General features: G+C 37.6%; 1 protein-coding gene across 1 annotated transcript in view; it reads right to left on the bottom strand.

The window, feature by feature from the left end:
• Nucleotides 1-4978: 4978 nt before the first annotated feature.
• The window catches only part of lrrc75bb (leucine rich repeat containing 75Bb), a 36624-nt gene continuing 26864 nt past the window's right edge, over nt 4979-14738 (bottom strand). Inside the window, exon 5 of the mRNA XM_087791193.1 lies at nt 4979-5684. Within this exon, the coding sequence (XP_087647319.1) occupies nt 5090-5684 (595 nt within the window). The 3' untranslated portion in view covers nt 4979-5089. The remainder of the gene's footprint in view (nt 5685-14738) is intronic.

The following is a 14738-nucleotide window of genomic DNA, read 5'->3' on the forward strand; positions in this document are numbered from 1 at the left end:
AGAACCAACCTCATCTTCATCATCACCAACATCGTCATTCTCGTCATCTTCATCATCTTCATGATCACCAACGTCATCATCTTCATCACCAACATCGTTATCACCAACATCGTTATCACCAACATCATCTTAATCTTCTTCATCATTGTCGTCATCGCCATCATTACCATCATCATCATTGTCGTCGTCGTCTTTATCATCTTCATCATTATCATAATCTTCATCCTCATCATCCTCATCTTCATCACTATCATTTTCATCATCGTCATCTGAATCTTCATCTTAATCATCATCTTAATCATCTTTATCATCTACATCTTCATCATCATCACCAACATCATCATTGTCATCATCATCATCCTCATCTTAATCATAATCTTTATCATCTTCATCTTCTACATCATCATCATCATCCTCATCTTCATTGTCATCACCATCATCATCTTCATTTTCTTCATCTTCATCACCAACATCATCATTGTCGTCGTCATCTTCATCTTTATCATCTTCATCATCATCTCCAACAACATCATAATCATCATCATTGTCGTCGTCATCCTCATCTTCATTATCAGTTCAGATCATCATCATCACCATCATCTTCATCATCAGTTCAGTTCAGTTCATCATCATCATCTTCATCATAATCTTCATCACTCTCGCTTCAAAAGTATCAAACACTTTATAAACGTCAGCTCTCTCTTCATAAGACGCTTCTTGAAATCTCATATATTTTCTTCCAACATCCTCATTGAAAATAACTTTGATTGATGAACTTTTCGCCAGAAAACGACTTCTTGTTATTGCAACACGCGCGCGCCAACATGTTCACACGCGCGCCAACATCCTGCTGTCACGAGGACACGTTTCGCTTCACGATTTTAACTTGTTGTGACGCTTGAAGAGGAAAGTGATGTCGAAGCACATCTGTCTTCTTTTGAAACATGAACTTTGTCAGCGTTAAAAACATGATTCACGTCCAAACACGTCCCTTTGCTGCGTCTGTCGTTACACCTTTGGCCGCCAGGGGGCGGAAGAAGGCCGTTAACACTTTACTGGTTATTTACTACCTGTTACATCTGAATTAAATATAAGGTTTCTTTTATTATTTATTGTATTATTATTGCAAAATACTACTTTTTATAAACGTATTCCCGACCAGGTATATTATATATAAACGTTTCTTTCAAGTAATATTCAATCTGATTTCATCCTTTCGTTCTGTTTTAAAAATCTAAATCATTTCGTATCCTTTAGTTAAAATGATTATAACATCAGCTGTTTTTATTTTAATTTTCTTACTTTTTTATATATCATTTATTTGTATTTAATTTAATCATAGTTAAGGTAAAAACATAATTATATATATCTTTATATCTTCGACTTGACCGTTTTAAAGCAATTCGGCAAAACCCTTTTTAATATATCATCTTTTTTAATGTAGCTGTTTAAAATATATAGTTATATAAAAGTATATCAGCGAAATCAGAATTTTAAAGGGTTGAATTTAACATTTAAATCCTAGAATTATGAATTATTTTGAAAATAATTGAATTACAAAATGCATGCTGGAAGTTTGAATTAGTTTCTTTGGTCAATATTATTTGAATTTGTTTGTTTTTTCAATATTTAGATTTTAAAACTCGAATAAAAAGAAAAAAAACTAAGAGTTAAAGTCAACCATTCTATATACACATTTTTGAATTAAATTATAAATGCTTTTTAATTAAATGCTTAAAATATATTTTTTAAAAAATTAATAAAATGAAAGTTTCAACACTTTGATCATCGTATGTTTTACAATAAAATGTGTTTATATTTATTACAGCTTTGGAATTGAACACAAACAGAAAATTAAAAAACCTTCTGGTTTTATACACAATGAAGATCTAAAGCATATCATTAGTAGTTTATTATTAATATCATGTGAACTTTATCGACACTTGGCTTCGTGGACAGAGGTCGACCCTAAAAGCTACGGCGTGTATTTACTGAGACAAAACTGAAGAATAGTTTGATATTTACTACAAAGAACTCTATTGATTCTCTCTGGAATAAAACATGGACATTGTTGTCAAAAAAACATTTATTCAGCAGGCGAACTGTTACATGAAGTCTTTCACGGCAGTGATTCAAAGTGACTCAATATGCAGATGACTCGTTAACTTTTATATGTCGTAGCGACGGATCAAAAACAACGACGTGTTCGGGAGCGAGTCGCCCTTAAAGTGCAAATGAGTAAACATTTGGTTCCTGCGATCAAAGGTAGTCGTGTCCTCCACACCAACACACACTTGAGTTACACACACACACATCATCGGCAACAAGGAGACGTGAGATCAACAGTCGACTCAGAAGGTTCTAATGAAGCGTTTCCTCCTGTGGCGCCACATTAGGTACTCGTGTGATGAGATGTGACGTCTTCACCATGAATAACACGTTCTTGAAATAAATATGGCTTATTGAAAGTCACCCCCCGTGAGTCTGTGTTACATAAGCAGTCGTCAGTGAATCAACATTCAAATCTCCAACACAATCAATAAATCACTTATTTCACAGAAAACTTCACTTCACTTAGACCGGCTCAATGTTTTGAAGGAAGGTCCATCATTTCCAAACATGGGTCAGACCAGAACCAGGAACTATTGGGGTTAAAAGACGAGTCAAATCTACAGACACTTCTCAGCGACACCGCCTCAAACGCATGATGTTTCCTGGACACTTTCACTGATGGTAGAACTTTTAGTGAAAAAGTCAAATCTCTGGTTACTTTAACAAACTTCCATTTTTTCAATCATTGTATTCTGTTGCTGGAATCTCAGCTCATTTTGTACCCAAAGACATAGTTTCTCTAGTAAGTCCTGGGTCTGCCCCGGGGCCTCCTCCCTGTTGGACATGCCTGAGAGACTTCACTTCACTTTCTTTCATTCTGAAAGGAAAATATTTATTTATCCCACATATTTTTTTTTTTAGTCACAAACCAAAGCCTGTGTCTGTAAGTATGGAAATATATCAACGTCATAAGAATCTATTTATTTATTATAAATTATGTTATTTCATCACTTTGTAAATAAATAATTTCCTTACGCATATGATTTGATATTTTAATTCCAATAATTCAAAATTAAAGGATCTGAGTTAAATTTGTATTTTCCTTTAAAATTCATTGTATAAATATGGCACTATTATTTATGTGTGTATATATATATATATATATATATATATATGTGTGTATTGAGTTAAAAAGTAAATTCTAAAAATACTATTTAGCTTACAAAATGTATATTTTAATTATTGAAATAAGAATATCAAACTCTATGTTTAAAACAAAATAATATTATGTGAAGTCATGATACTATTTTACCAACATTTATATATAGAATTTCTAAGGGTAATAATAAAAATGACTGAATTTAGAAAATATATTTTTGAAAATTATATCAAACTCTATGTGTAAAAAATAAATAAATAATATAATTTTTAAATTAAATACATTAAAATTAAATTCAAACTTTCAATATAGAAATAATTTAATTCAATCCTTAAAAAAACAATAACATTTTAAAAGTAAAATGAAATCGTTCAATATTCTGTTGGCACTAATACACGTCTATACTGTAGAAACATAGTTTTGATGGTAGATTGGAAGCTTTACGTCTGGCTTTAGGTCCAAATGAAAAGAGATTTAATAAACCCATGGTTTGTTAAATATTACTCTTTGATCATTCGCTATACTGATAATAAAAGTTACATCTGAGTGAATACAGTCAAATACAGTTTTTTTAAATACATTTCAACTGTGCGTCATAAAGCAACTTATTGGAGTAAAAATAATTAAAATCTATTTGTCGACACAAACAAACACCATCATCATCATCAGTCCTGTCGACTCATATTCACGGTGGAAATAAACCATGAGCTCACATCTCGTTTTAGAAGTCAATACAAATGTAACATTTTATCTCTTGTAGTTTTAAGTAGGTTTAATGATGAGTTGAAATGACAACAAAAGATATTCTTGTTGAGTTTCTCCCAATATTCACTTGGGAACATATTCAACTACAAGAGGTTTTGAAAATGATGTTAAACAAACACTGAGGAAGAGATTTAAACTTCAACTGATTGTTGTTTAGACAGAAGCGTAGCAAGTATGAGGTGAAGGTCAGACTTGATTTAAACAAAGAACGTGTTGGGAAAACAAAAGTATAGTAAAGAACACAAAATGTTTTCGGAAATACATTTTAAAATCTATATTTTTTAATATATTCAGAGTTTAGACTGAACAATGTAAGTTATTTCTGATAAAAACATCTAATTAGAAATGATATTTAAAAAATAGAATAATCAGTTTATGATCAAGTCTAAAGTGCGTTGGCTCTTTCTCTGTGTCTTCTACGAGTCACTCTTTCTATTGTTACTAACAAAACATATTCTTCACCTAAAAATATTCTCTTGTTGTAAACATATCTTGGATCCTCGTGTGCGACTTTAAATCCAGTCTCGACTGCAGCGCCTGCTCTGAATTCTCCGCAGCATCATTCATGACCAGACTAATCTAGCTGGGATTGGCCTTATTTGGGGAGAAAACTGGGTCTTGGACTCACCATCTGTGACTGAAGACTCCTGATAGCAACATAATCAGTTCATCAGTAGTGTGTGTGTGTGTGTGTGTGTGTCTGTGTGTGTGTGTCTGTGTGTGTGTGTCGTATCTGCCTGCTGGTCACATTATACTGTCTAAAGCGAGATCAATTAATGAACATATTTAGTAAAATATGCTTTTTATCTGAATTAAAAAGGTTGTTTTGTGGGGTCAATGTTGGGCTCAACGACTGCCCGGGTGCCCACGTGCAAGGCACTTAACCCCGAGACGACTCTCTGGTAAGTAAAAGTTTGGAATGATAACCTGAAGCTGCTCGCAGAGATAAAGATCAATGGGTGGTTGTGTAACTGCAGCAGCATCAGCGGCGCCTCCGGAGACACGCCGGGCTGTAAACAGGGTTATTTTCAGACAGACTCGGGGCGTCACGGACACCTGTGAGGCCAGGACTCGGCGAGCCGAGCGGCGGACGAGGGAGTCGCGGTGACGGGATCACCTCCCACAGAAGTGTGGCGGTACATTTCTCGACACATTCACTTCCCCGAAGCCCCATGCCTGCAGCTCCAGCCGGTCGTCCTCCTCCCTGTCGTCCTCCTCCTCCTCCTCGCAGACGCTGGGCTCCTCCACCGACGTCTCCACGTTGGGGTTGTAGCCTCGGAAAGTCTGCGCCTCGCTGTACTCGTAGATGGTCGGCAGGCTGCTCTGCAGACCGAAGCGCCGCCGCAGAGCCACCAGCAGCGGCTGAGGGACGGTGAAGATGTCCAGGTTGTTGCCCAGGTCGACCCACGCCAGGCACGGGAACTTCCTCCGGTCCTTCACCGCGTCCGTCAGGTCCTTCAGGATGGAGACCGACAGGCGGTTGCCGTTGACGGCCAGGATGGCGAGCTTGGGGAGGCGGCCCAGGTGCGGCAGCAGCAGCCGCAGGCTCTCGTCCTGCAGCCGGGTGAAGCTCAGGTCCACGGTGGTCACGGCGTCCGTGCTGCTCTGCAGGTACAAGGAGACGCGCTGGACGTCGCGCCCGGACAGAGGGATGCCCGACAGGTTGACCACGTCGCCGGATAGCTTTTTCTTCAGAGTGGTTTTCAGACTGGAGGGGAAAACACGAAGAAGAAATGAAGAATGAATGAATGATTTTGAGTTTAAGTTTTGACCACAAATCCATTCCATATGTGTTTATGTAGATCATCATCATCTCGCATCAATCAACAGGCTTCACATTTTGTCTAAGTTTATTTCATGTTTGACTTAAAGCTGAAACTTCATCAGAGATCAGATCTGGTTGAAAGTTACACACGTTTTACTTGTACAAGGAGAGGAAACAACAACAACAAACATACATCTACAGCTTCTCTCGGAAGCAAAGAACTCTTTGGTCTCTACTTCATGCCTCATCACAGTTACACAAGCACTTGATTAACAATATTAAAGAAACACAATTGAATGAGCTTCTGTTGCCAGTGTTCACACAATCAAAGATTCACACCTGGTGCATCTCGACTTCGAAATGATGTGTGAATACGGGTGTTTATTTAGCCGTGAAAACGATATTCAAAAAGACATAGAGCACATATAAACAACAACATTCTTCCAATAATTACAATTACGACGACATAAATGAAACAAAACTCTGAATCATCTAAACTGCATCTAGGGAATCAAATCAACTTTGCCAAAAAGACATACGAGAAGATAAAAACTTGGATGGATGGATGGATGGATGGATGGATGGATGGATGGATGGATGGATGGATGGATGGATGGATGGATGGATGGATGGATGGATGGATGGATGGATGGATGGATGGATGGATGGATGGATGGATGGATGGATGGATGGATGGATGGATGGATGGATGGATGGATGGATGGATGGATGGATGGATGGATGGATGGATGGATGGATGGATGGATGGATGGATGGATGGATGGATGGATGGATGGATGGATGGATGGATGGATGGATGGATGGATGGATGGATGGATGGATGGATGGATGGATGGATGGATGGATGGATGGATGGATGGATGTTTTTGTATGTTAACTTTTTGTTGCAAGATTGATACGACTTTGATTAGCATTTTCCTTTTGTTGTGTTTAAGTGTGTTATTCCCATTTGTTGTATTTCGGGAATAGTATCCTTCTCCCCGAGTGGTTTTTATTGTTTAATCCGATTGTGGATTCTCCTTTATTAAACAATTTATTTTCTTCAAAACCGCCGTCATCTGGTTATTTCCTCTTACCCTAACAAAGTGTGGCCAAAACAATACTTGTTATTGTTTCATATGAATCTTTGTTTTTATCGTCATGTAACGATTCATCTTTATTTTAAAACTCTAATACACTTTAAGTAAATATGAATCATAATTAATCTTGTTTATTTATCAGAAATAATAAACGGACAAAATAACTTGTAACTTGTGTTCCCTCCCTGGCTTCTATAAATACATACGCACTTGACCCAGAGACAACACAAGGGATACCACAAACACATTTGTTTTCGAGCCTCTGGGTCACCATGAGATAACACAAGGGATACCACAAACGCATTTGTTCTCTAGCCTCTGGGTCACCCCCGGAGAACACAAGGGTTAAACATTCCTCAAAAGGAGGGTCAGCATCTCCAGGTGAGACACTGAAGTAATTCACTGTTTATTGATGGAACAGTTGATACAGAAATAGAAGGAAGTGCAGGACGAGCACAAACACAAACACCAGGAGAAAGTTCTGAGTTCGACAATCGATGAAACAAATGAAAGATTTGCATATAAATGTGTTTCTGCTCGAAATCGAGCGAAGTTAGAAAAATTCCGTCTCCTGAGATGAACTTCCGGCGTCTTTGCTGTTTTACAAATGAAGGATCATTACGAGCTAAACTTTCAGTCTGAGGTTGAATTGACTTTTCTTGGATGTCGCGACACAAACGGATAAACACACTAAATGCAGCATGTTGTTCAAACCTGCTGAAGGTTAATAATGACAGACGTGTGACACATATCACTCCAACAATGTTGTGCCTCGGGTAAAGAAAAGTTTAATATGTATGAGTTCATAACTAAAATGTTGAGTCATAATTGTTATGTTGTTGTGTTTCGCTGCTTCAAGTTAGTGTTTGAAGATGTAAAGATGATAGTATTTGACATGTAACGCTGTACAAAGATGTCGTCTTGCTTGAGTCTTATGCAGTCTCTTCTCTAAGTGCACTGCTTTACAGTACACTTTAAGTCTCAAATCAAACACTGTTGCTACACACTTACAGGAAATGACTCGACAGCTTCTTCTTCTACTACTTTTTAACGCTGATTGCAACCAGTTGTTGAAACACTGTCACTGTCACATTTGTCAATTGAAACAAGTTATTAAGTTGTGTTTCATTGTGTTATTACTGTTGTTGTGTTGTTTTTTGGTAAAACTTGTGTTTTCTCGAGACACTTACGCCGGTATCTGCTCCGAAGACATGTCGTCAGTGACGTAGCTTCAGTTTAGCGTCATCTACGTCACTAAGATGGCGACCTTTAAGGGTGGAAAGTGTCCATCGATCCACACTTAATTTTCCGACTGTATGAATGCACCAATTAAGTGCTCATTGCGCACTATATTTTTGCACACTGCTCATCGGGACGCACTTGTGCCCTCAAACATTATATATAAATATTAAGTTTAAGTGCAGAAGTGTGCGAATTTGGACACAAACACAGTGAATATCATCCTGAGACAAGAGTAGTAATTAAGATAATACAACTTTATATCATGTGTTGATTATTCATCTCAGCAAACTTAAGTATTTTCTGAAATTGGCAGTCTTGCTTGAAACTATTATAAGGGCTCTTTAAGAGTCAGCTTGTAAATGTAAACCTTTATTTCTGTATTATGGGGCAAATGCTAGCAACCTGTTAGCTTTTTTAACAGATAAACTTTATTAATCCCTCCGGAGATCTCCTTCGGTAAATTGTTTTTCCAGCTCACAGCAACACAGACGATAGACTCATAAAAAACAGATCAATGTACAATAATGGAGGTTATTTAATAGACAATGTGATATTGAACCTCACAGACCTTTACAGACATCACAGAACCAATTTTGAAGATCAATAATAAGTTTGGCATTGAAATATAAAAGCTCAACAACCTTACAGAACTAAAACGATTCATAAAAGTAGGACCAAAAAGAACTTTAAACCAAACCATTAAATAAATGATGTGAAGTTTAACTTCAGGTAAAGAAAGTGGTGTGAGTGACAGACGGATATATAACGCAGATCCAAACACACGAGCGTCAGAAGAGTTATTTTCTCCTCCAGGCCAGCGACCTTAGAAAAAAGCTCTAAAGGTGAATCCATCTTGAGGAAAAGAAGAATTATCGCACCTGTCAGGTTGGATTATCGAACCCTTCAGTGGCTCCGGCGCTCTGGAGAAATCTCCAACTAAATGTGCTTTCAAAGAATCCGCTGCTGCTTTTTGCTGTTTCACGTGACCGAGGAGAACCGGAGGAACAAACCTGCGTCAAACTAATGACGTCTCGTTCAAAAATAAAGAGTCGTATCGACCGGTCGCGGGTTCGTCTTCCTCGCCCGTCTGGTTCCGTTGGAGCGCTCTGCTCTGAGAACACATGGATCTGAAGAGCGAGCACTTTGCATCCGTCAGCCTCTCCACTCTGGAAATAACAAGATCTGAAGCAAACAGCAGCTGCACCGCAATTCACGTTATTGATTCTCAGTTATTCTGTTCACTCTTTCACTCTCTCACTCTTTCTCTCTCCCTCCTTCTGTTCATCCGAGAGGACGTTGTCCTTCGTCTGTTTAACGTGAAACTCCACACATTCACAACCGGAATGAAGCCTTTCATTCGAGATATAACCTTATCTTCAGGTATTTATACAACATCTGCTGTCTTTTTCATGTCTGTTCAAATCTGGGTTTTTGAAAACACAAATGAAACACTATGAATCAAAATATTGAATGGTTGAATTTCTATATTAAAAATATATATATTTTATTAAATCATTTCTATATTGAAAGGTTGTTTCTTATTGAATTCAATAACGTGTATTTTTCACATAGAATTTAATATTTCAAATGCCAATAATTCAATTCACATTTTCAAAATCAAACATTTTTTTTCATTTGTAGCCTTTTGAATTCAATATATAAATGTTATCACTATTACACTAACATATTTACATTGAATTTAAAGGCAAAAACATTTTGTAACGTAAAGAGAGATTTTATATTTGAATTATTCAAATTAGAATATCAAACTCTGTGTGTAGAAAAAAGAAATACATTCATGTTTGCACAGTAATATCACATTTCTGTCTGAAATTTAAAAGGCTCTGAACCAAAACAAATATTGAATTAATTTATTTTATTTTAAAAATATTTTTTAATGCATTCATTTTCAAAAATATTTGATTCTTAAAAATGTATTTATTCAACCATTCAATAAACATATTATTAAACTAATTATTCAATTAAAAACAAATTAAACTCTGCAGCCAGAATTCTGACCAGCTCTAGTAGGAGAACTCACATTTCCCTTATCCTTAAAATATACATGTATAGAAATTCCGTGATTAAATTATTGAAAAAAAAGTTATTCAGTTCAATATTCAGAAAGTACTGATATACATCCAAACATGTGTTGCTTATTGATCCACACATGTGTCACGTTACTGTGACATTATGTTCTGCGATGATAAGACGTGTTAAAAATCAACACGATCATCAGATTTATTTCCTATCTTGTTATTGTAAAGAATCCCATCGTGAGCCACGGCGTTTGTTGTCTCGTATTTATAGCCCAGACTTCTCAGCGAGCCTGTGTGGGCACATCTTCCTGCGTTTTTTGTGGAACTCTTGTGTGAGACCACACTCTGGCAGGGGAGGCACTGAGTGGGTGGTGCAGGGGGAAGGGTGGAGCCTCACAAGCTTTTAATGAGACAGAGAAGAGTCGTCTTCAGACTTCCTTCCAAATGAACTGTCTCCCGGCTGCGTGGGCTCAGATCCACCTACGGGCTGCCCGTCTGGCCGAGGGCCCGCGGGCTTAACGGAACCACGGAGCAAGACACATCAACACAAACAAGAAGATGCGGCGTCTCTCGCTCTGATGAGGCCACAGCTCCGACTTCAAAGCCTCCTCCAGCTCGATGCAAAACAAGTGTCCGCGTCAGAACGCCGTCGATGCATCGCCGTCCTCGGGAGCGACTCGTAGCAGAAACCTAATAAGAGTCGACTCTCGTGTGTCAAACTATGGCTGCTTCATGCAACACTGTCTAATTGCTTTTCATGGCGGCTCGTCTCCTCGGGGATATTGTTAACGCTTACAAACCGAAGCCGGGGGTCGCCGCTCAGCTGTACTTATTTAGAAAACCCAGAGGAAGGAAAATCAAACATGTGCAGCGTGTGATATTGAAATGTGTGAGCGGATGATGGAGGTTAGCAACAACTGCAGGTCTGTGGTGAAGGTCGGCAAAGTGAGGAACTGTCTTTCTTTGACGGCGCCTTAAGTGTCTTTACAGTTTATCATACAGTTTATAATGACCTCGGATGCTGGAAGTATATCAGTGGAATATTGAATGATTGACATCTCAAATGTTTAAACTTTTTAGTTTCTTTTTTAATCATTTCATTCAACAAGTTCTATATTACAATTTTGAATTTGTTTGATATTGGACTAACCCCCCCCCCCAATATTTTGAGAGCTTGAATTTTTTTTAACTTATAATTGTATTGAACAATGCAATATTTTTCAAAATGAATCCATTCATTTTATTTTATGTTTTATTCACATTGAGTTTGATATTGGATTAAAAAAAAAACAGTATTTTGAGAGCTTGGATATTTTTTTTTACTTATAATTGTATAGAACAAATAGAATATTCATATATAAATATAGAATATATATCATTTTGAGGCATTTAAAATCAATATCTAAAAAAAGTTGGCACTATTATAACAAAATTCAAAATAGAAGTAGCATTCCAAGTGTCACTCTTGCTCTTGCTGTCTTTTGACAGTTCCCAGGGCTGCGTTCCGCAAGATCCCCAGCTGCTGACAATCAGGCTATCAACCCCCAGAGATAAAGCCCAGTCACACACGACAATTGGTGTCAACAGGTTGCATCTGATACCTTGGTAAATCTTTCTCCTGCCCGACCTTCTGGATACCTACTCTGTACTCTATCCTCGATTGTTGTCTCAGTGTTTTTTTTGTTCTCCTTCAGTGAGTTTCCTTCTAAATTTTGTTTCTCCTCTCCCCTAGTGGATCTGGCGCCTTGCAGCCACACCCGCCCTGAACTGTCTTTTTCTCTCTCTCTTGGACATTTGTTGGACTTCATGGACAATTGTGATTGTATTGGGAAACGGACTTGCATTATATTATTGTTTATAAGCTAAGAAAACAGACTCTAGAACACTATGTTTATCTTGAGGACATTTGTTTTACACTTTGTTTGATTAAACTGTGTATTTTATAGTCACCATTGCTGTTGTTCTTTATTATCTCCCGCAATTGGGTCTTTTGTTTAATAAATCATAACAATAAGATAATTTCTGATTCGTGGTAAACCTCCTGTAAAATTGGCTCTTTTATGCTTGTGATTTAAACAAAAACTCTATTATCCTGGATAATGGAGCGATGACTCTACGCTGCGTCAATATAAATAAGTAAATTCACAAGAATTCAATTGGATTGTACTTGTGCTTCAAGCTTAAATAAGAAATCATATTTAATATACACCCTAAACAAATAGTAGTTATAAAAACATGACAAAAACCTAGAAACTTTTAGATTAAGCTCTTTTTTTTGTTGTAAGAAAATAGGTTAGTCCTAAAACCAAGAACTTTGTCTTGTTGTGTTTAGAGTTATAGAAAATTATAAAATTAAAAAGGCTGAAACTTTTCTACACAATCAGTTTTCTAGTTTTACTTTGTCTTCATAAGGGCCAAATAAACATTGAAATGGCCGCATGTGTCCCCTGGGCTGCAGTTTGGCCAGTTGGCCCTACACAGAACAAGAATATTATGTTTGTATCGGTCAAGTTAATTTGGACGAGACATCTGCTGCTCAGGACAGTAACCATTTGTCATAAGGTCTACTCATTGAGTCAAAGTGCTAAAATATTGAATTGGGTCAGCTGGCTGTCAATCAAAACACCACTGAGATTGACAGTTAAATCTGAAGGCAACATTCTCTACATGCACAACACAGACCCGAACATTTAACCATCTTCCTTATGAAAGTAAAAAAAAGTAGCATAAAATCAACTAACTCGACAAGAAGGTTAAGAATCAAGATCAGCCGTGACAGCATTACTTCCACAGTAGGTTCAACACTCTTTCTGGTAGAAAATTCCATCATCACTGGAGTCGTGTCGCTTCTTCCCTGATTTTCCGGAAGGTAAGCGCTCATCATGGTCATTAGTCTTCGGCGTTCACGCGGCTAACACGAGCATCGGCGCGTTGTTTAAAACGTTAAGTCACTTCTGAGTGAAAGATAATACTTTCACAGAGACAACCATAGTTCAGTGTTCCGCCCTCAGGGTCGGGTTTGATGGGAATACTTGTAATACCTCCACCCAAACGTTCCCATTCATTAACTCCCATGAATCAGTAAAATAGTACTTAGTAGAGTTCTTGTGGTGAGCGATGAAACGATGGCTGATAAGATGGACCGGTCCAGTTTGCATTGGAATAAGATACACGTGTCGAACACTGGCTCGGGGACCAATTAAAGCCATGTATCATTTTATCTGGTCTACATAATCTTTTACCACATATTTAATATATTGGTTTAATGTTCACCAAATACAGTAGATTTTTCTGTCTTATGGGCATCTTTTCAAAAATCTAAAAATGCAAATCCTTGTCGTGAAAGTCTACAATTTTCTCTATTTATTAGCTGTCAATTAGAATTAAAAATGTAAATAGATTGTAAAATTAATTTTAACTTATATTCACTGCTTATATATACAAGGATGTTCTTTTGCTTCCACTGAAAAATATATTAGAAAACTGAACCTCTCGCCTCTCCATCTTTTTACCACTGATTGTTTCCCAATTTCATAGTTGTTAGGCGAATATTTAAGTTATTTCTTTCTTGTCAAGGTCAACGTATACATGAAATCCTGGTCAAATGTCAATAGTTTAATACAAATGTATTAAATAAATTAAAAAAACTCAATTATCTTCTTAATGAAGGTCGATACAACTTATAGTGCTAATGTAGTGCACCAGCCTAGATGACCAACATCAACAGTCTGCACTCCTGACTCCACCACCAGTCACCATTCAACAATGTCCCTCATCTACTGCCAAACCTCTTTGCTGTGTCTCAAATCGTGCATTTCTCGAAGTGCACTGCTTTACAGTACACTGTAAGACAAGTCTACGTGACTAAGATGGCGCCCGTTAAGGGGTGGAAAGTGTCCATCGATCCACACTTATTTTTTCTGTCCGTTTGAGTGCACCAATTGAGTGCTCATTGGGCACTATATTTTCACACACTACTTATTCGGACGCGATTTGGGACACATGAAGAAGTCAGCATATTTTAACATGTTACATCAAATGATGGAAACACTAACGAAAAATATGAATCGTCGGTAAAGTAGCAACTATGTTAGTTTTATGTTTATTTCAGCTCTGAAGATACACTCTTGAACTCTCGCACTAACCTCATTATCAAGTGTGTCAGTGATTTCCTGTCACATAAATCTTTCACGATCATCTGTCGAGCGCTAAGAAGCCCGTGGCTTCGGAGCAGAGTTTAAAAAATGTAAATACTATAGACAAACTTCTTCTGCATTTCAAAATGGAAGACGCTTAAGAACAACATGATTTCTATTGTTTTCCTGCTGAGCCAGCAGACCGATCGTGGCAGCAGGAAATTTAAAGCACTTGATGTGTACGGAGCTCGTCCGACCCGAGGGATTGGTCGGATCAATGTCTGCTTCATCAACCCTTTGGTCTTGACTTGTTTATTCCTGCGATCGATCCGAGCGCTTCTGCCCTCAGGCGTCTGGATAATACATGCGCTGGAGTCCAGCGATGAGAGTCTGAGAGAATCTGATGTCTCATCCTCAGAAGAGACATTCTTCTTGTTTATTTAACTTCTCCTGCCTTCAGGCCTGCAGCATCTTCTCATG

Source organism: Callionymus lyra, chromosome 5, assembly GCF_982586985.1.
Source record: "Callionymus lyra chromosome 5, fCalLyr1.hap1.1, whole genome shotgun sequence".
Taxonomy (NCBI): Eukaryota; Metazoa; Chordata; class Actinopteri; order Syngnathiformes; family Callionymidae; genus Callionymus; species Callionymus lyra.